The sequence below is a fragment of the Trichosurus vulpecula genome, chromosome 1 (genome assembly GCF_011100635.1).
Source record: "Trichosurus vulpecula isolate mTriVul1 chromosome 1, mTriVul1.pri, whole genome shotgun sequence".
Lineage (NCBI taxonomy): Eukaryota > Metazoa > Chordata > Mammalia > Diprotodontia > Phalangeridae > Trichosurus > Trichosurus vulpecula.
Genome location: NC_050573.1, coordinates 315014723 through 315037859, shown reverse-complemented (window position 1 = coordinate 315037859; position 23137 = coordinate 315014723). Strand labels below are relative to the sequence as shown.

Genomic DNA, 23137 nt, shown 5'->3' with positions numbered 1-23137 from the left:
AGTGGGGTGACAGAGGGGAGCACTGACTGGGGAACAGGGCAACCAGAGTATACGCCATCTTGGAGTGGGGGGGGAGGGTAGAAATGAAGAGAAAATTTGTAATCCACACTCTTGTGAAAATCAATGCTGAAAACTAAATATGTTAAATAAATTTAAAAAAATAATTAAAAAAAAGTAAAAAAAAAAAAACGAGGTCCAGTGGGAAATGAGTACTGGTTCCAAACAAATAGGGGACCCAAAGAGGTTTGAGTAACCTAAAGGTAACATTAGGGTGCTCCATAAATAACTGTTAAAAACAAATAACATAATAAATGGTTGGGATAACAAGGGATAGTGGGAAATGACTTTGGACTAGAAGTCAGGAGACCAGGGTTTTAGGCCCACTTCTGTATTGAATAAAAGTGTAATCTCTAGGAAAATTAAAAAAAAAGCCTGAACTAGTACAAAGTACATATTCACCTTTGACAAGGCATCACAGTTATACCCTCTATGTGTTAATGTTTAGAAGAGGCTTAGTGCTTTCATTCTCACACATGTGAATAGATTTATCATGAAATAAATACAAACATGCCACAAGAGAAAGAATATTGATTCTTAAGTCAGAAGACATGGGTCCAAATCCAGCCTTTTGATGTTTACTACCTTCCTGAACCTTGACAAATCATTTAATCTTTCTGGACATTGGTTTCCTCATCTATAAGATGAGCTGTTGAACTGAATGGCTTCTGATGTCTAGGTCTAAAATCCTGTAATCTTCTCAACATCATGCCATAGGGAGAGCCAAATTTTCTGGATTAAAATATGTAACTTTCTAAGCATATTGTTCCTTCTCTCTAATTTGCATGCTAGATAGTCTAGATCTAGGAGCCACTTTGCTCCTGAGGCCTAAACCAGTACAATGCAACTTAACTTTTAGAACTTAGAGTATATTATATCCAATTTTTAAACTGGATTAATGAACTAAATGTGATGGAATAACAGCAGTAAAAACAGCTTAGTCCTCTTTCTCTTGATTAAACCATTCTGAAGAGCAATTAAAAGTGGTCATTTGAACAGAAAGGTATTATTGCCTTTAAAAGATGATACCTCTCAGGTTTCTTTAGAGATTTTATATTCGATTATGCTCTTAGTATTATATGACTATTTTAAAAGAAAGGATTGAGCAAAAAGATCATTTCAAATGTGATTTTTTTTCTAGGAGAGAGATTAGGGAAAAAATTTTAAAAGACTCTTGATTACAATGAACCATCATGACAGATGATGAGGGAAAGAATTTAAGAAATGTAGGGCCAAGGGGGAAATATTAGCTTCCTTCAAATTCTTAAAGGTTTACAAAATAACAACAATCTCTAAAATTAAGCTACAATCATATCTATGAATAACCGTGTGGCAGTTTCATTGTGAATTCATTAAAATAAAACAAACACAATGAAGGAGATATTAAAATGAAAAATGCTCAAATTACATTTTGTTTTCATATAACTGTTGTATATTGAAATACAGCTGTATCTTCAATACTATATTCAGTTGTGATCACTTCAGTGACAAATGTAACATAATAGAAAGAGAAAAGGCCTGGTGAAGGACAAGGAAAATGATTGTAATCATGAATTGGACTAGAGGAGGAGACTCCAAAAGAAAATAGATTAAAAAGACTAGACTGATTTGCTTTAAAGAGGAGATAGGTAAGAAGAAATATAATAGAAGCATATCAAATAAAGAATAGAATGAAGATACACCAGGAATTTTTCCCTTTTAACCTTTGTTGTAATTCAAGGATATTGGGCGGTGGGGGGACCAGTAAGTTTAAAAGAATAAAATAAGGACTTCCAGTCCTCAGAATAGATTCTTATGAATTAGAAAACCTGTTATTCTTAAGTAAACTACTGAATATATGAGAAATTAATTCAATTTCTTTGTGCCTCCATTTACACTTTAAGTTAGCATCATAGAATCGTAGAATCAGAAATTATTTTGTCATTATCTTAAATATGAGGAAACTGTAAGCTGAAGAAGATAAAGACAGTGTCTCACCTATTTCACAATTAAAGATGGGACAAAAACACAGTTCTCCTTAATCCCAGTCTGTTTAACTATTAAATATTTTAGTATATACTTCATTTTATTCATTATAATAAAATAGTATAATATTCATTTCTATAATATTTTAAGGCATTCAAAGCACTCTGTAGATGCTATTTCATTTGATCCTTATGAAAACCCAGAGAGATAGGTATAATAATTATCCCTACTTTACATGAGAAAATTTGAAGCTGACAGAGGTTAAATGAGTTGCCCAGGGTCATACAGATAAGAAGGTTTTGAAGCAGGATTTAAACTCAGATTTTGCTGACTCCTCTTCCAATATTCTATCCACTGTGTCACCTAGCTGATGATTATGTTATTATATATTCTCTTTTTCAGTTTTCTCTCTTGAAGGATATTCATTGAACAAACATAGTCTTTATGTTTCCTCAATACATTTAAGTAATTTCATAAAATATATCTTAATTACATCTAAATATTTTTTAGCAACTTTTTAAAAAAATTGAGTTCAAAATTTTCTCCCTGCCTTCCCTTCATCCTCCTTTAGAAGGCAACTAATTAGGATATAGATTATACCTGTGAAATCAGGAACCATATTTCCATATTAGTCATGTTGTAAAGGAAAACACAGGCAAAAAATAATAAAGCTAAAAATTATACTTCTATCTATACCCAGACTCCATCAATTCTTTTTCTGGAGGTGGATAGTTTTTGTCATCATAAGTGTTTCAGAATTTTCTTGGATCTTTGTATTGATCAGCATAGGATAGGTAAGCCATTCATAGTCGGTCATCTTAAAATATTGCTGTAACTGTGTATAATGTTCTCCTAGTTCTACTCACCTCATTTTGCACCAGTTAATATATGTTTTCTAAGATTTTTCTGAAACCATACTGTTCATCACTTCTTAGAGCATAATTGTATTCTATCACAGTCATATGCCACAACCGTTCAACCATTCCCCACTTCGGGGTATCCCCTCAATATCCAATTTTTGGCACCACAAAAAGAATTGCTATGAATATTTTTGTACGTATAGGTCTTCTCCCTCTCCCTGTCCTTCTCCCTCCCTTCCTCCTCTCTCTCTCTCTGTCTCTCTCTCTCTTTGATCTTATTGGGAGACAGATCTAGTAGTGGTATTGCTGTTTCAAAGGGTACACACAGTTTTATAGTCCTTTGCCCATAATTAAAAATTGCTTTCCAGACTGATTAGACAAGCTTATGATTCCACCAAAAGTGCATTAGCATCCCAATTTGTACACATATGAGTCAATCATTTGTCACTTTCTTTTTCTGTCATATTAGACAATCTGATAGGTATAAAGTGGTACCTCAGAATTGTTTTGATTTGTATTTCTCTAATCAGAAGTGATATAGATAAGTTCTTTATGACTAGATAGCTTTGATTTCTTCTTTGGATAACTGTACGCTCATGTCTTTTTACCACTTATCAATTGGGGAATGAATCATATTTTTATACATTTGACTTAGTTCTCTATATATTTGATAAATGAGTACTTCATCAGAGATATTTACTCTATTTTTCCCCTTAGTTTCCTGCTTTCCTTCTAATTTCGGCTGTATTGGTTTTGTTTGTGCAAAATCCTGCAATATTCTCTATCTCTGATTCAGTCACAAATTCTTCTTTTTGCATAGATCTTATAGGTAGTTTTTTCCATGTTCCCCTAATCTGTTTTTAATATCACCATTTTTGTCTAAATCTATTACCTACACATTTTAATCTTATCTTAGTAAATTGTGTGAGGTGTTGGTATATACCTAGGTTCTGCCAAACTCCTTTCTACTTTTCCCAGCAATTATTCTCACGTACTGAGTTCTTGTCCCAAAAGTATGGAACTCAGGATTTATTGAGCACTGGATTATTGCCATCATTTATTATTATGTGCTGTGTACCTAACCCACCACTGTATTTCTTAACCAATACCAGTTTGTTTTAATGATTACCACTTTGTAATACAGTTTGAGATATGATACTACTAAGATATCTGCTTTCACATTTTTTTCCATTGATTCCCTTGATATTCTTGATTTTGTTCTTCCATATGAATCTTGTTATTATTTTTCTAGCTCTATAAAAGAATTTCCTTGTAGTTTGAATGGTATGGCACTGAACAAGTAAATTAATTTAGGAAAATTATTATCTTTATTATATTGACCCAGTCCACCCATAAACAATATTTCTCCAGTTATTTAGATCTCACTTCAATTGTGAAGAAAACAAAAATGGGTTTTGTAATTGTATTCATATAGTTGCTGGATTTACCTTGGCAGGTAGACTACCAAGTGTTTTAAACTGTCTGCAGTTATTTTTTATGTATTTTCTTTACCTCATCTTGTTGGACTTTGTAATACATAGGTGCTGATAATTTATATTGGTTTATTTTATATCCTGAAGCTTTGCTAATCTGTTAATTGTTTTACCTAGTTTTCCTGTGGATTCTCTAGTATTCTCCAAGTGTACTGTCATATAATGTGCAAAAAGTGACCATTTTGTTTACTCATCCCTTCAATGCCCCTTTTTCTCTTATTACTACAGCTATCATTTCTAGAACAATATTAAATAATAATGATAAAATGGCTATTCTTTATTTACCCACAATGTTATTGTTTATTGTTTCTCTTTTTTCCTTTGACCCCTCTTTTTTAGGATTAGATAATTTGATTTCTAATTAATTTAAATATCTATGTTTCTGTGGCCCTATTAAAGGCAGTTTATTGCATTATGGTCTGAAAAGGATACATTTAATGGTTCTGCTTGTCTTAATTTTGTTGCGAGTTTTTTTATGCTATAATATATGGTCACTTTTTATGAAGGCGCCATGTTACAGCTTTTCCCATTCAATTTTCTCCCTCATTTTGTCATATCTAATTTTTATAATATTCTCTTCATTTCATTGTCTTCCTTGTTTATATTTCTTGTTTAGATTTATCTAGTTCTGAGAGGTAAAAGTTGAGGACACCCCACACCCCAATATAATTCAGCTGTTTATTTCTTCCTATAAGTCATTTAACTTTTCCTTTAAGAATTTGGATGCTATCCCATTGGTGAACGTATGCTTAGTATTGATTTTACTTCATTGTCTATGGTATTAGCAAAATGAAGTTTCCCCACTTATTTATTTTAATCAAATCTACCTATCCTTTTGCTATGCATGAGATTAAGATTGCTACCTCTGTTTTTTTTTCCTCAGCTGAAGGATAATAAATTCTGCCCCAGGCCCTTATTTTCACTCTGTGTGTATGTGTCTTTATGTTTCAAGTGTATTTCTGGTAAGCAACATATTGGTACATTCTGGATTTTAATCCATTCTGCTATCTGCTTCTATTTTATGGACGAGTTTATCACATTTACTTTCACAGTTATGAATACTAACTGTGTGTTTCCTTCCATTCTATTTTTTCCCAGATTATCCTTCTCCCTCCCTCCCTCCCTCTCTCTCTCTCTCTCTCTCTCTCTCTCTCTCTCTCTCTCTCTCTCTCTCTCTCTCTCTCTGCCTTGTCCCCCCTCAAAAGTCTGGTTTCCTTCTGACCATTTCCTTCCTCAATCCTCTCTGCCTTCTCTTAGCCCCCTATTACCTCTCCCTGCTACTTCCCTATTGGGGAAGATTTCTGTACCCAACTGGGTGTGTACATTATTCCCTTTTTGAATGAATTCTAAAGAGAACAAGGTTTAAGCTTGCCTACCACCCCCCAATTTTCTATTTTACCATCTGGATGTAACATATTGGGACAGTTTTCCTTTATAATTTCTTGAAATATGATGTCTAGTCTCTTTCTCTGATTTTTGGATTTCAGGCAGGCTAATTAATTATTTCTCCTCAGTCTATTTTTCCAGGTCAGTTGTCTTTCCAATGAGATAGTTGACATTTTCTTATATGTTTTCCTTTTTTCCTTTGTTTTATTGCTTTTTCATGTCTCATGGAGTCTTTAGCTTCCACCTGCCCAAATCTAATTTTAATGTATTATTTTCTTTAGTAAGCTTTTGTACCTGTTTTTCCATTTGACTAATTCTACATTTGAAAGAGTTCTTTTTCATGGATTTTTGTGCCTCTTTTACTATTTGGCCAATTCTGGTTTTAAGGTGTTATTTTCTTCTATATTTTTGTGCCTCTTTTGCTAGGCTGTTGACATTCTTCATAATTTTCTTATCCCACTTCACTTTTTTTCAATTTTCTTTCCTAATTTCTTTTCCCAATTTTTCCTCTACATCTCTTATTTGATTTTTTCAAATACTTTATGAACTCTTCCAGGAATTCTTGTTAAGCTTGTTTCCAAGTAACATTTTTTGAGACTTTACTTGTAGGTAGTTTGACTTTGATGTCTTTTTCTGTGTTTGTGCCTTGATCTTCTCTGTCAACATAGTAACTTGTTATGGTTAGCCTTTTTTGTTGCTCATTTTTGTAACCTAATTTTTGATTTTTAACTTTATGTTAAGTTGGGCTCTGCTCCTAGAATGGAGGGAGCAATGTCCTGCCCTTCAGGGTTTTTGTGCTGCTATTTTCAGAGCTACTTCTGAGGGTCTGTAAGTTTTGGGTGCTTCCAATGTGGTGTGATTTAAGGAGAGGTATGGTCACTTCTTTCCTGGCCTATGCTCTGGTCTTCACTGTGAAGAGAATTCTAATTTTTGCAATAGTCAATATGATATGTGTAATGAATATACTGATAGATTAAATATTTTTGGAATTGCCTCTCTTGTGAATGAGCCCACCATATGGCTTAAAATGATCAAACTTTGACAAGACTCAGGATGAGTGACATCCTTCTGCCTGCACTCCTGCAGTGAAGTGAATCAAAGATTGTAGAACCTGTTCCTGTCACAGAACTCTGGTCCTGTGACCCACCCCACCAAGTAACCACCTGCAAGGACTTGAGCAATATTGCTCCCACTGGATTCAAGAATTATTAAATTGTCTTCCATTTGTGGGTTTGTTGTGGGAAACCACTCCGGGCTCTGGAATGATTGTTTATAATCCACCTCCCCTCTCCCTTCCCACTAGTGATTTATGTATATAATCTCTGTGTTCACTTCAGCAAGGTGGAATTCTGATCAGGAGAAATCCTAATTTGCAAATCTGTTCCTCATAATGAAACTAATTAATTAAAGGGCTACCTGATTGCTGGGACTTTGTCTCTGGCCTGCTGTTTCATCATTCTCAGGATAGAGACTGGCTCAGCAAAATCCTGTTAACATTAATTGGTGGCAGAAGTTTTCAGGGCTTTGAGCTCTGTGGTATAAGGGAGATGGGACGAGTGCCACTGGGTTTTTTCCAGGGTCCTGACTTATTTCTCCCACTCTCACTCCACTGAAGGCTCAGTCTTTTGACCAAGACCACGTTTCAGTTTGAGGAATGTTCTTGGGACCTTTGATTGGCCCAGACCACTCTGGTAAGGCCTGTTGCAAATGGATTTTGCTTTGCTCGCATCTTTTCTCTTATAATGCAGGGATGGCTGTAGCCTGAGCTTTTTCTCTTCTTTCTTTCATAAATGCAGTCTGAGTTATGGACTGCAAGGTTTTTTTTTTTTTATTTTTGCAGAAAATATTTTTTGAGTAAGAATTGCTTGCATGATTGGTTTTGTGTGTGGTTAAATCTGTTGAAATTAATGTCTTAACTGTTCACTTGGTTAGAGTTGTAGAAGGTTTACTTCTATAATTCAAGTGAATTGCTAGCACAATGTGGATTACTTGTATTTGTGTACTTGTACTTTCTATATTTGTGGTGTTATATCCTTTTCTAATGTATTTGTATATTATGTATACTTGTTAGTTAAGTGGTGTTATTATCTTTGAGTGTAAACCTTTAAAATAGGACAAATGTGTAGTAAGGGCATGGGGGAAGATGCAGCAGTTTCTATAGACAAACATGTAACTCTCAAATGTATAAGAAATATAGTCCTGAATGCCCCTCACATTGCCAAGAATGGGTTGATTTGACTAGTGATGACCCTAAACTTTGCTCAGCTTCTTGGGGCAGCTTTGGTAAGAACACATTAGAGCATTTAAGGCAGAAACTGATGTATAAGGAAACTTAGCCTCATAAGTGGGACAGCTATGGTACTCAGAGGCAAGAGAAAGACAGCCTAGGGCTAAGTTACAATCAAGGAAAAAAAGTATTTAATCATTCTTCTTAACAACCCCCAAACCGCCCAAACTATCTAAAATATACCCACCTTTACCATCAGCTCCCCAGTTTCTATGTTTCCTTTCAAAGTACAAGCCAAAGTTCTCCCAGGGAAAAATTTTAAAAAAGTGTTAATAAAAAAAAAAAACAAGGACAGTCGCTTGATCAGTGTTTTCAACAATCTGGCTAGCAGCTGTTGTGGGGGTAAAAGACTAACACAAGCCCAACAACAAGAACACTACCAGCACACTGCAAAAGCACAAGTTATTTTGATCTGCTTTAGTAAGGAAAGCAACGTTAAAGGGTTGACAAGCTTACTTTAATTCAGCATACAGATACAATTCACTTAGTTCAGGGGAAGAAGCCAGCACCCTGAACTAAGGAGCACATACAAACAAATTACAAACATCTACAGAGAGACCTTGTCTGATTCAAATCCCAATACATAGTTACCAGAGTTTAACAAATTCCCAACATCCGGGTTTACGAGCTGGAGGGCTCTTAGCTACAGCTGCCAGGAGTCTCAACATTAGCAGGAGGCACCAAGACTGAGAGCCGGGCACAAATGGCTCTGTCTTCTCTTCTTAAAGCATTTTAGCCATCATCAAATGCCATCTGAATGACCAGAACTTAGGCTCCTATGATTGGCTCTGGAGTTAGCACCTCCCCTTAGATAGTTCCACCTTGGGCCCCACCTTAGTTACCAATCCACACCCACATAGGTTTTACACCTAATAGGGGTTTGGGCCTGGGGCTTAGCACCTAGTAAGACTCAATGAAATACACTGAATTACTCAAGGGAAACAAAAGCCAATCTCTTCAAGGGCACTTGGCTGAGCTAAGTGCTAAGAGCCCATTTTGCTTACCAACACAATCAGGATCTGTGGTTTCAAGACCCAGAAGAGTAGAGAACTCCTGGTTATTTTGCCAAGGAGTAGCCCAGCCCCAGGGGGGATCCCATAGGCTTTGCTGTGTAGTTCAGACACTGGTATCTGGATCTGTATCAACCTAAGGTTGCCTCAATCAGGTAGGGGGAGACTTGGAGTTGATGTCAGAATGCACCCCAGAAACCATTGAGAGATGTTCTCTGCAATCCTAATCACTCAGCATAACTAGGCTTGGGGGAGGGCAGGTAAAAGGAGGCAGATGTATAGGCAGCACCTGTTGTCCCCATGACTTCTTTTGAAGAAGTTTTAAACCCTTCTGATTTCTCCACTCCCCTCCCCCAGGGTCAAGAGAGTCTCTCAATTGTGGGGATTGCTAATAAGACCATTGTAGCACATATCTCAGAACCACTCTCCCTGTTTATTGGAGAGATCAGAGCTTTCATTCTTTTGTACTGGTCCCTGAGGCTCCTAGCCCCTTACTAGGAGAGGCCACTATTTCACTTGACCCAGGAGAAACCACTTCCTTTTATCCTTTATCCCCATCACTTTCCTTAACCCCTTCTGACCATCTGGCTATTAACCAAGTTCCCTCCAGCTTGTGGATTTTAGATGTTACTGATAATGGGTCAGTTAGCAGTACCCCACCTATTGTTGTGAATTTAGCTCTCCCATCTGATCTATTCACTTCTGAGAAAGAAGGGGATGTAGTTAGTATAAGCAACACATTCAGTCTTGCTATCTATGTACTTGAGAAGGAAAGTGAGGATGAAACTTTGGACTATGACTTTGATATGCTATGGAAACATCAGGACTTCCTCACCTCCTCAGGACAGCCCATTAAAAAGCAGAAACAGATTTCCCATCTATTAGTCTCTTTACTGCTTCCCTAAGCTGTAGCAGTAATTAAAATTCCAGGGCGCAATGGAGAAAACAGCATTTGTGCTGGTGGAAAGGACTTGGTTGTCTAATTAGCGGAAACTGCAACTTTAACTCCTCAAACCCCTGAGGTACTGGCTCCCATTGTACAGGTCCCTGTGGAACTTTCACTTTGCCCCATAAGCATGGCCTTGGCATTTCCATCTCCCTCTGAAGGCCTGCCTAAGACTCTTAGCTGTACTAGAAAAGAAATAGTCACTGCCCAGAAAAGGATGCTTATCAAAAAGCAGAAACTGTGAACTTGATAAGACAATGAGACTATGGGTTGGGAGTTTTTACAGAACTGCTGTTGCTGTCTATGAGATGTCTCCCACCTGTCCCAAGTACAATGCATTCAAGCTTCTGAAGCCTGTTCCTGGGCAGTTTCCTTTCCCAGATGCGCCCTTTGAAACCTAGCAGATCAGCCTCAATTGCCACCTGTCCTTGGTCACAGATATGTTTTGGATATGGTCTGTATGTTTACCTGGTGGGTGGAAGTGTTCCCCTGTCATACTGCTATAGCCTCTGGGGCAGTAGAAATCATTCCATTGTGGGGGGGGGAGGTTCCCAAAGAAATTCATTGTGCCTATCATTCCCAGTCATCAGGACTACTTGAAAGAGTTGTTGGGATACTTAGGACCTACCTTGCTAAATTCTATGGGGAGCAAAGTAACTCCTGGCCCAAAGCCCTTGGTTTAGCCCTGCCCAACCTTAGTCCTAGGCCATTTGTTTCCCATAAACTCAGTCCCCATGGTCTAGCATATCAGACTCTTGCCTACAGGGTCCATTACATTCAGGAGTCTCTTCAGAGACTCAGGTTCCACTCTGCATCCAGGGCATAAGTGGCAACATGGGCCCCCACCTTGGATCATTAAATCTCACGCAATGTAATTAAACCTTTATCCTGAACTCCACATGGGTTGTTTTTTCTAAATGCTCACTAGATTCCTTTGGTTACTTCAGCCACAGATTTCCCTGAAAGGGACTCAAGCATCTCATAACGCTACAGAAGCCCCCTGGTAGCAAGTGGAGTTGAAGGGCATGCCCTATTAAATCAGGCATCAGATCTCTCACCTTTGCCCACAACAAAGGCAAATGTAAAGGTGTCCATTCAATTTCTGGATTAGGGTGGGAATCCAAGAAATGACTCTTGTTTCATAACCATGCTAGAGATAAACACTCATGCCTGGAGGTACTGAGTTCTGTGATTCTCACTCACTCTGCCTGGGATTGATCCTCTAGTTCTCATACTTTTGCCACTGAATTGCCTCCATTCGCTGGACTGTTCTTCTTATGTGGCTCCACACTATGTCATAGCCTTCCTCCTTTCTGGGAATGCCTCTGTGCTTTAAGGGCTGAGTTTGAGGGCCTAGAGGGTCACATGTGGCCTTGAAGCCACAGGTTCACCATCACTGATTGACACTATGCCCAATTTGTCCCTATTCCTAGAGAACCACTCCACTGAAGTTCTTCTCCAGTTAAAGTTGTCCATTCATCTGCAGCTAAGGCTCGCTTTCCTGCCCATTGTGGCCCTGTTGGCATCCATTGGATCCCTGACTGGTACCACAGCCACCTTTGGCATGCTGCATGTCTTTCGGGAACCTCTAGGTAGAATTAGCTGTGGGCCTGGAGTGCAAAGGGAAGCTTGTCACCAGCCTCCAAACACAGTTTGATTCACTTGCCCTCATGGTATTACAAAACTGTAGGGGGCTGGATGTCCTAACAGCCTGGGGTGGGGGGCTAAGCTGTCATTGTGGAGGAGTGTTGTTTCTATGTCAATGAATCCTCTCAAATAGAAGAGGACCTTAAAGCTTTAAACAAGCAAGCAGAAGATTTATGGGATAGAGGTCAAAACATTCTGAAGTATGTTACCCTCTCACCTTCATTTGATCGACTCTCCTGGTTGCCTGAAAAATTTGGCAGCACTCTCCATTCTGCCTTCCCTGATTTGATATTTCTTTTCTTTATTTGCCTTGCCCTCTACCTTGACATTAACTTGTAACTTACTTATTCTTATATAAAGTCAAAATTATGTTTCAAATGAATGTTCTTCATTGGCCTTCAAGGGTTGTTCCTACCTTTTTGGACAACAGGAGGGGATATGAAGGGAATTCTGATTTTTATAATAATCAATGTGATATGTGTAATAAACATACTAATAGATTGGATTTTTTTTAGAATTCTCTTTCTTGTGAGAGAGCTCACAATGCAGATTAAAATGATCAATCAAACTTTGACAAGGCTCACAATCAGCGACATCCTTCTGCCTGCATTCCTGAAATAAAGTGAATCAAAGACTGTGGTCTTTGTGATGCACCAAGTAACAACCCTCATGGACCCCCCAATATTGCTCAGACAGGACTCCAGAATTGTTGTATTGTCTTTCACTTGTGGTTTGTTGTGGCAAACCACTCTGGCCCTGGGAATGACTGTTTGCAATCCACCTTCTCCCTTCCCTTCCTGCTTGTGATTTATGTGTATATAAATTCTGTCTTCACTTCAGCAAAGTGGATTTCTGATCAGGAGAATTTCTGATTTGCAAATCTGTCCCTCATAATCGAAACAATTAAAGGGCTACCTGATTACTGGCACTTTGTCTCTAGCTTGCTGTTTCGTCATTCTCAGGTTAGAGACTGGCTCAGTAAAATCCTGTTACGGTTACCAAGGACAGGATTTTTGTTGGAGCCAGAGACAGCTACAGCTGAAGCTGAAGATAAAGCCTAAGCAGGAGCTGCCAGTAGCAGAGCTGACCGGCGTGCGGACCGAGAAGTGCTGAGCAAGGACTTGAGGTGTATAAGGAGAAGTTTTCAAGAACATGGCTCGTACCAAGCAAACTGCCCGTAAATCCACCGGTGGTAAAGCCCCCAGGAAGCAGCTCGCTACAAAAGCCGCTCGCAAGAGTGCGCCCTCTACTGGAGGGGTCAAGAAACCTCATCGCTACAGGCCGGGTACTGTGGCTCTCCGTGAAATCAGACGTTACCAGAAGTCCACCGAACTTCTGATACGTAAACTTCCCTTCCAGCGTCTGGTGCGTGAAATTGCTCAGGACTTCAAAACAGATCTGCGCTTCCAGAGTGCAGCAATTGGTGCTTTGCAGGAGGCAAGTGAAGCCTATCTGGTTGGCCTGTTTGAGGACACCAACCTATGTGCTATCCACGCCAAGCGTGTCACAATCATGCCAAAAGATATCCAGCTAGCACACCGCATACGTGGAGAACGTGCTTAAACTCCACTGTGATGGGAAACATTCTTCACTCTCAAAACAGAAAAAAATCTCTTCTTCCTGTTATTGGTAGTTCTGAACGTTAGATATTTTTTTCCCATGGGGTCATAAGGTACCTAAGTATATGACTGCGAATGGAAAAATAGGGGACAGAATCAGGTATTGGCAAGTTTTTTCCATTTTCATTTGTGTGTGAATTTTGAATATAAATGCGAGGACATAAAGCATTAATGCGGTCAAAAAAATGTTTCCGTGAGCAAGTTTCAACGATTCAACTTTATAACAATTATAAATAAACCTGTTAAATTTTTCTGGACAATGCCAGCATTTGGATTCTTTTAAAAAGTAAATTTCTTATTGACGGCAACTAAATGGTGTTTGTACCATTTTTATCATACAGTAGATTCCATCCATTCACTATACTTTTCTAACTGAGTTGTCCTACATGCAAGTACATGTTTTTAATGTTGTCTGTCTTCTGTGCTGTTCCTGTAAGTTTGCTATTAAAATACATTAAACTAAAAAAAAACAAAAAAACAAAAAAAAAACATTACCAAGGGCAAGACTTGTTCCCTTTAGCTGCCAATGCTAATGCTCCTCTTGACCTTGGAATTGTGACCTGGTCTCTGTGCCTTTGTACCTACAAGCACCAGTGCTCCATTCTGCCTTGGAACTGAAACCAAAGTCACTGCTCCCTTGCGAACAATCACTCTTTTCTGCCCTCTAATAGTGAACAGGGCCTCTCTCCCCCTGCACCTGTGAGTGTTAGTGCTCTTTTTTGTACTGGAACTGTCTCCCAGAATTGTGTATGTGCAATGCCACAGGATCTTGTACTCAGTGCCAGCAAAGAGTCCCCTGTAATCTCTTTCTGACCAGTTGTCCCACCCCTTTACCCCTGTGGGCTGAGACCTGTTGAAGCCGAGACTGCCGCTCTCTCAGCCACCCTCCAAGCCTGTTGCTGGTGTTGCACACGAGTTGATGCCAGGTTCTGTGTTCAGAGCTGACTACTACCCCTGTGCCTTCCTAACAAGTATAGACTTCAAAGAAGATTACATTTTCTTTCAGAAATTCCACACACAAATAATATCTGCCCTTGCTCCCTGTTTGAAGACCAATATGTTGTGGTGGAAAGAGTATGAGCAGGAAGTCAGGAGACCAAAGCTCTAGTTTTGGCATTGTCATTAACTAGTTTTGTGATAGTGAAGTTCTACACTTTGCTGAACATTTGTCTTATTTATTTATGAGGGGATCTTAATAGATGATTCATAAGATTTACTCTTGCTTTAAACTGTGAATCCCTCATCAATGATAATACAGGGAAAAATGGAAGAAGCATTAAAAAAGATAAATGGTTAAACAAGAAGTAATTTCCAATTAGATGGGAATACAACATGTAATGTCTTCTATTTTATACTGTTTTATACTTTTGATAATACTTTCAAATCTGTTGGTGGTGGTGTTATTTAGTAATATCAGTTATGTCTGACTTTTCCTGACCCCATTTGAGGTTTTCTTGGTAAAGATACTGAAGTGGTTTGCCATTTCCTTCACAGTTCATTTTATAGATGAAGAAACTAAGGCAAACTTGATTAAGTGACTTGTCCAGGGTCACACAGCTATTAAGTGTCTGAATTTTGAAATCAGGTCTTCCTGACTTCCAATCTTGGTGCTATACCTACTGTGCCACCCAGCTGCCTTATTTTTAAGATCTACCTTACTATGTGTGCTTTCCTTGGGCTAGAATTGAATTGTGTTTTGTTTTGTTTTTTGGGAACTCACTGAGCAAAGACAAGGGATTTGACACAGCAGAACATTTGGGATAAACAAGCACAGGACAATTTTTAAAAAAATTATTATAGTTTATAATTATTGACTGTCTATACTTTCCGTGGGAAATTAGAAATCATTTCTTCTATAAATATAAATATGTTGTGTATTAATAATCCTCTAACATAATGATACCTTGTATTTGTAAAGCCCTTTATAATTTTCAAAGCACATTTCCCTATATTGTCACAGATTATAAAGATCTTCATTTCACAGACAAGGAAGATGGTACCCAGAGAGTTTAATGGAATTACCCAAATTCACACACTTTAAGTGGCAGAGCTAAGATTCAAGCTTAAATCATGTAACTCCAAGTCCTGTACTTTAAAATGATAGGATTAGAATAAATAAACCTCAAAACCTGTTTCAGCTGTAAATTTCTATAATTCTTTGATTTATGCAATACTTAGAAGGATATGGAAGCAGTGGGGGAGAGGCACAGGAAGATAAAGAAGATGTATTTGAATAATTGGTCACCTGAGTATTACAGAGCCATATGAGTCATCTTCAAACTATAGAGATCAGAACTGCTTTCTAGCATTTGGAATCCATTCCATTACCCCTGCATTAATTGCCCTGTAAACCTTTGACCCTGATCCACTTCACAAAGTAAAATATGAATACTGCTTAAATTATCAAGCAAGATATTATTCTTCCTTTATAAAGAGGTATACCAGTTATATAAGAAGAGACCTTTGAGTCTTGAAATATTAATCTCTGGCTGTGCCTGGATTATTATTTTCCTCTCTCATGTTACATAGGAAGATGCAGTTTGCTATGTTATCAAGAACAGAAAATAAAATTCTCCCTTCCCCCTCTCCCCCTCTCCCTCTCACTCTCCCTCTCCGTCTCTCTCCCTTTGTCTCCCTCTCTCCCTCTCTCTCTCCATATTTTGAAAATATCATCTCATAGAAAATAGAATTCTAAAAGTATGATGTATTACAAGGAGAAAAGTTCTTTAAAAGTAAATGGGAGTTCTTCCTGCATCTTATCCACCTCCTCCTTCATCTATACAGTGTACTGAACAAGGCTTCAGAAAGTTTACAGATGTGCTCTCTTATCTAATGGGTCAATCAGCAGGTATTTATTAAGTGCTTTATGTGCCATGCAATTTGTCAAAGACTGAAGATACAAAGAAAGGCTAAAGTTTTTAAGCTCACACTCATGACATTGTCCTATATGAAAACCAAATTATTCCATCTTTCTTTCATTGAATTATCACTTCACATGTAGAACAAAGATTTTAATATGTTCTTACCTGAGAGCTTCTTAATTTTTTTCATGTAGATGATTTTAAGTAGTATATTTTTAAAGTCCTGGAGCATTCTATATTTTCCTGTTAATTTGGAAATAAAGAAAAATAGGTGGGGCATTAAGTGGCCAGTGGATGGATAAATTTGTGAGGAGATAGGGTATTCTGAATTTATAAAGTATTGATTTTTTTAATGAAAAACATGTTTGATTTGAGATGAATAACTTTTTAAAACAAACCTGGAGTCACAAAGTGGCACATCTAATTAGAGACGTGTATTTGAACAAGGCTAAAATACACAATTTTCTGGGTCACAAAGGAGTCAAACAGATAATAGTATATGGAAAGTGTACTAATGCAGTGAACACCACAAGTGCATGGTAGTCTGTTTGCAACAGATTCTAAACTTGAGAACTGTCATGAAATTTAAAAAAAAAACCAACTTGTTTTAGTAAGCTGAAATGTTTCTTCAAGATCTTTATTACTTGTTATCACTGAAGATTTAGTGTTCTTTAAGTGACCATTTCATTCTCCTATTCAAATATCAGTTTATCATTATTACTTCTAAGATCAAGTATAAATTGCTTTTCTTTGCATTTAATGTTTGGGCCCTGCCTCAGCTCTGGTTATACTAGGCTATAAAATTCTATGGTCCAACAGTTGTTGTTCACTTAATGTTACTCACACTGAAAGTTGCATCTCCATGCCTTTTTACTGGCTATCTTCTATGCCTGGAATAATCTCACTCTTCATCTCTGCTTATTAAATTCCACAGTTACTTTGAAACTTAGATTAAATGCTGCCTTCTAAGACTGTGCCTTCTAAAGTTATCTTTTATGTATTCTCCATACATCTTCAATGTATTAATTTATGTATATGTTGTTTCTCTCCTTAGAATACAGGTGCTTGAGGTCAGGGAATAGACATGTTTTTTTTTTTATTTGTATCCTGAATGCATAGCATGTTGTCTGGCAAATCACTGTATTAATGAGTGTGGGTTGGTTAAAGGGGCATGGGCATTTCCTCTCATTAAATAACCTAAAATATTAAAAAGAAGAAAGTTTTCACAAAATTTCTCAAAACCCAGAAGACAAATGGACATGACAACAAGACTTGTACATGCTCATAAGAAATTTTACTATTTTTTTTTATCAGTTAACACTTCAATATTTAAGTAACTAACTGTGCTAGGTGCAAATTTAAAAAAAAAGTTTCTCTTACAATAAAGGGAAAATATTGTATCTTTTCCCTTTATGTAGAAGTAAGTTAATTTCTTGCCATGCCTCTACTCCTTAGGGTACTATTTCTTGAAATACCTTTAAAAACGTGCATGTTGGGGAAAGATTTGATTGAGAAAGCTGCAGAAAAGAAGAAGTGGTATGGTTCCTGTCAGGTGATATGAAGGAGAGAGGTGACAGAAGAAATGAGTTGATCTAGTCCGAAGCAGATAAAGGTTGTGAAAACATTGAGAAAAAGCTTATACTGTGATGTGAATGCTGAAATCAGAATGTAATGTTACAGAATGAATGTAGGCACTATAGGAGAGCATTTTGAAGGCTGAATTCCTAGCCAAAGACTGAAAATTCAAATAAAAGAGGTCATGGAGAATCTGGTTCCCAGATCTTTGAGTGAGATCTCAAGCTTGAAACAGAAGGGATGATTTTCATATTCTTTACTAGTACAATTTCAAAGATTCAACTTGTTTAAATGTGGGTTGAGAGGAAAGAATACAAAATGGTCACAAAATTAATGCTTAGGAATCTGGAGAATTTATGGTGACAGGAAAATATGTTTGGAAGGACAGTTGTGATGAAAAGATGAGTAATTCAGTCTTCCCCACTTTCCCTTTTACATATGCCTATAGCATTTTCTGCTTCATATCCATGGTTATGCCCATATGAAACATGGTGAAGGCTATCAAAACATGGCCTCCTCTATGGTTCTGCCTGTCAGTTGTTTTCTATAGCAGCCACTCAGTCCTCTTTCCTTCCATGGTAATATTTACGATTCATGAGTCTGGAGGTTAAGCAAGCAAGTACTTGCCTATGTGCTGTAAATTAAACCTGTCTGTATAGAATTCATTACTCTGGTTTCACACACTCCAGAAAAAGGATGTTGTCATTGTCTGTGTCCTTTGCAGACTGGGGCTGATATGTAACAGCAGGTGCCTTTGAAAGAAATGTTGTTGGCACTTGTAAAGGCTGGCTCCCTAAAGCTATGTCCTTTTTGCTTAGGGAAACGACATTGTTTCTTTTGATGCCAGTCTGTCAGGAGGGTTCCTTGCTGAACTGCTCAGGAAAACTAAGTGGCATCACATGAAAAAGACTTTAGAAGTCTGGCTTGACTGGAGGGGCTGTGAACATCACAGGTCAATGATCACACTTAGCAGAGTCTCCTTAATTACCTGTCTTTGAATAAACCTGATGCACACAGGATCTCTATTCCTCCCCTGGTTCATGCTTTAGAGACGAAATCAGGTACATTTTAAAAATCCTGGAGCTCCATTTATAATTGATAGTCTCACATCTGTTTGTTAGTACTATAGAAATCATGCTGGTTACCATAGAGGAAAGAATGGAGAGTTAACATCATCATCATCATCATCATCATCATCATCATCATCATCATCATTATTATTAATTTTAATCAATTTGATACATAATATTTAGATTTCTTCAATATTTTAAACGCCTCTGATATCACTGCTATGGGTCCTCCTTCCAGTGAAGGAACTCACAATCTCATTAAAACCTAGGATATGGTTTCCATATTTTCTAGGGTGTCAAAAACTAGCAAACACAGAGTTAATCTATATGGCTAGTCTTATGACCAAGTGGCAGTCTATTACAGGATCTATGTTCAAAGCCTTAGTAGTTTGGTAGGACATTCCAGGATTTGTGTTCTTTGGCATAGCTTTCCAGAAATCATAATCTCTTCGGTTTCACTGTGGAACATCTTAAGTAGGACTTTATTAGAAGAATTTTAGGAAAAAAATCCTAAAAGATAGTGGAACAGTAGAAAGAGTGCTTCTTTTAGAGTCAGAGGACATGGGCCTTAAATTTTAGGTCTAATTCTTATTTCTGTGACCTGGGACAATTTACTTTACTTTTCTGGGCCTCCAGGCCTTATAGTTTCATCCTTTGTAAAATGAGAGGGTTGGACTTTCAGAGGTATCAAATTTGTAGCAGTCACACACATACACACACACACACATATACCACCACCACCACCAACACCACATCCCTCAAGAATGTAGTCCGAGCCAGATTAAAATATAATTGTAAAAATGTTTAACAAAATAACTAAAAATATAATAAAACAGAGATAGTGTTAATTTGTGGTTTTCTAAGTCAATATGAAGTCTGTAGGAATTTTTTTTTTAGTTTGACCCAACTGACAAAATGACCTTTAATATTTCTTTGCAAGTCTAAACCTACAGTCCATTGATTATACTTTATATTTGTGCAGCACTATTCAGTTTTTAAAATTCCTTCCTTAAGTGTTATCTCATTTGGCCTTCATGACAACCCTGTAGTAGACAGAAGAACAAGCATCCCTTTTACCATTGTAAATTTATGATCTAAAAAGTAAAGTTCTTTGTCCAACAGCACACAGTAAGTAATGTGAAAGATGGTGTTAGGACATAAAGATTCTACCTCCTAGTCTAGTATTGTGTCTCCCACAGCAGAATATATACATCAGCACTGTAGACTTAGGAGGGTTTATATTCAAATAAAATTCAGTATCACTTCCAAAAGAAAATAACATAGAAAGACTACTTAGTAGGACTTCATTTTGGAACTTCTAATAAATGCTAATGAATGTGGAAGATTTGGTTTTATAAATAGTGATATTCATTTAATATGGTGATTGAAATAGTTAATCTTTTTGGTAAACTTGAATCTTATTTCCTGGGCAAAACCTCACTTTACCTTTATCTTCCCATCTATAAAAGCAAGAAATCCCAAAAATATATTTTCCAGGAAGATTTGTCTATAAATTTTTTCTAAGCTGAAAATTGTCCATTCAGAAATATGGGTTCCTTTGGATTTGAATTTTTGATCAGGAAACAACTTGTAAATACTTCTTACAAGCATGGGTACTTTCTACTTAACTTACAAAATTTCAGAGTGTAAAGGGGCTACAGAGGGTGTATATTCCATATTAGTTAACACAGTACTCTACATGTGTAACCATCAATTCTATTCATAAGGACTCTGCAGCAGAAATTTTCATAGCATTAATAATAACATATCTCTTATTTGTATTCTGTAGCCAGTCACCAAAACTACTCTGGAAAGTGACGGGGGCCAGGGAAGGAAATTATTTGGAATAGTCTGATTGTCTTAAATGACTTAAACTTTTGTTTTCAATGAGTTAGAAGCAGGAGTTGCAGAGATGGGGCTTTTTATCAGGACAGAAGTTCAACAGTTGGGGTGCTAACCATGAAATCATTCATTTCCTTCCCTTTTCAAAATATATTAGGGATATTGTATAAACCCAGCTGGAGAAAAGAAAGGATAAAAGCCACTTTTATAAAGTAACCTATTAATTTTTCCTTTTTAGAACAACAATCAATCTGTACTGAAATGTTATTATGAAAAGAATTGAGTAATTACAACAAATTATACTTGTCAAAAATAACATATAGAAAAATCAAATAATTCCCCAATACCTGTCCCCATTTCCATGCTCAGAGAGGAAGAAGAAAATGTATAACTTCTCCATAGTTTGGTGTTGCACAAGTAAGGAAAAAATAAAAATATTCTTGTGAAAAATGAAATGTCTGTTTAAAGTTGCTGTTTTCTCTTCCCTACTTCCTGAGAGAAAGCTATGATCCTGAGTTAGGATGGTTGCAAAAAAGGGTATGTTCCATAATGATTGCCACATTACTCTCTCCTTAAAAAATCTTTACCTAAAAGGGAATTCTTAATAATGATGGAATCTGGGAATTGGGGGAAAAATCCCTAAGAGCAAATTGTCCTATTACTACCTGAACAGGATCTCTACTACAATCTGTGAGACAAATAATCTTTGGAAGACAAAGAATCTTTGGATCTTTGTTCAGTTGAAAGGCAAGCAACTTCTTTCAAAAGGCATCCAATTCCACTTATGAAAATCTCCAAGTGTTAGTGAGTTTTTCCCTTCACGTCAAGCCTAAATTCTCAAGTATAACCCACATGTTGTTCCTAGTTCTGCACTCTGGAAGTAAACAATTCTAACTACTTTTCCACATAATAACTCTTCAAATACTTGAAGATGTCAAGTTTTAAGAAAGATATGATACATTTCCAAACTAAATATTCCCAGTTCATTAACACAAATGGTATTGGTTCAAATCTAATTAATATTATTGTTTATTATTGTTTATTGTTTAGTTGTTGTCAGTCTTGCCTTGACTCTTTGTGACCCCGTTTGGGATTTTCTTGGCAAAGATATTGGAATGTTTTGCCATTTCCTTCTCCATCTCATTTTACAGATGAGGAAACTGAAGCACGTATGGTTAAGTGATTTGGCCAGGATCACATATCCAGTAAGTGTCTGAAACCAGACTTTACCTTGGGAAGGTGAGTCTTCCTAACTCCAGGCCTGGTGCTCTTCACTGCACCTTCTCACTACCAAAGTCATTGTTGCTTTACTCTAAATGTTTTCCTACTTATCATTCTCCTTCCTAATGTGATGAGTATTGGACAGGAGAGGTCCTTACCTTTACTTTACTTTGATTATGCACAGTATACATTGAATGCTTCCAATCTGAAAAACCACTTGAGGGAATACCTATTGGAGTGCTCTATCCCCTCTTCAGAGCATGCACATGTTCTAAACAGTGAGATACTGTTGTCCATTAAAATGTTAAATTTGGTCTGATGACGACAAACTGAATAGAATATTACTTCACTTGATTGGAATACCATGTTACTCTCAATGAAACCTAAGATCAATTTTCTTTTACCTTCTATTTTCTTGCATAAAACACTCTTAACTTGAAGCTTACTATCCCAGGGTTTTTTTTTCAGATAAAGTACAATTTTATTGCATTTTGCCCATAATGTACTTATGAAGTTGTTCATGCAAGTTCGAGAGTATTTTAATCCTTATTCAATTACATTTTTATAATCAGCCAAAAGTTCTACCTTACAAAAATGTTTTTGAATACTTATTTGGTCATCCAACCTCTTATTTTTCCCTCTTTTCTCTGACACCTGTGAATTTGATAAGGGCTCCATGTACACTTTTACATAAAGTTATTGAAAAATTGTTAAACGTCACACAGCTAAATGCAGATTCTTCAGCTACTCTACTAAACACATTCCAGGTCGGGTATCAAATTATTAATGACTCCTCTTGTGGTTCAGCCAATAAATCATTTCCACACCGTGATATAATTTAGCCCATTTTTCCCCTGGGGAGAAAAACTTTATTTCACTCCTATAGAAAATGGAGATGTAAATAAATCTCCCTAATGACATAAAGAGATAAGGAAGTATGTAATGTATTCAGAGTAAGTCCAATGTTTTGGAGAGGCCCTGTTCAATCCTTAGAATCTTTCTCAGAGCTTAGAGTCCCCTTTCTCCATTTTTCCCATTAGAATATATAATAGAGGACCTTTTCAAATGCTTTAGAAGACAGGTGACATGCTAACACTATGAAGGATTTAGCCCACAGGAATATTTAGCCCACAGAAGAAAAAAATAACTTGAAGTATTTGCGTATGGAAGGGAAATAAATGGTACCTTTATCTATGTTATCTATGTCATGGTTATCATGAGAAAATTAGAAGCAATGGGTCAACATTGAAGAACCAGATATCTGTAATAACAGAGGGAAAATTTCTTCATAATTAAAA

The 23137-nt window shown here is 37.0% G+C and overlaps 1 protein-coding gene across 1 annotated transcript; it reads left to right on the top strand.

Annotated features, from left to right (window-relative positions):
- Positions 1-12782: 12782 nt before the first annotated feature.
- On the top strand, positions 12783-13214 carry LOC118829040 (histone H3.3A-like). The gene has a single exon (XM_036735973.1). The coding sequence runs from the start codon at positions 12804-12806 to the stop codon at positions 13212-13214; it is 411 nt and encodes a 136-aa protein (XP_036591868.1). The 5' UTR covers positions 12783-12803.
- Positions 13215-23137: the final 9923 nt, after the last annotated feature.

Excerpts from the sequence above, each read along its gene's own strand:
- LOC118829040 (XM_036735973.1), top strand. The coding sequence starts at position 12,804 with ATGGCTCGTACCAAGCAAACTGCCCGTAAATCCACCGGTGGTAAAGCC.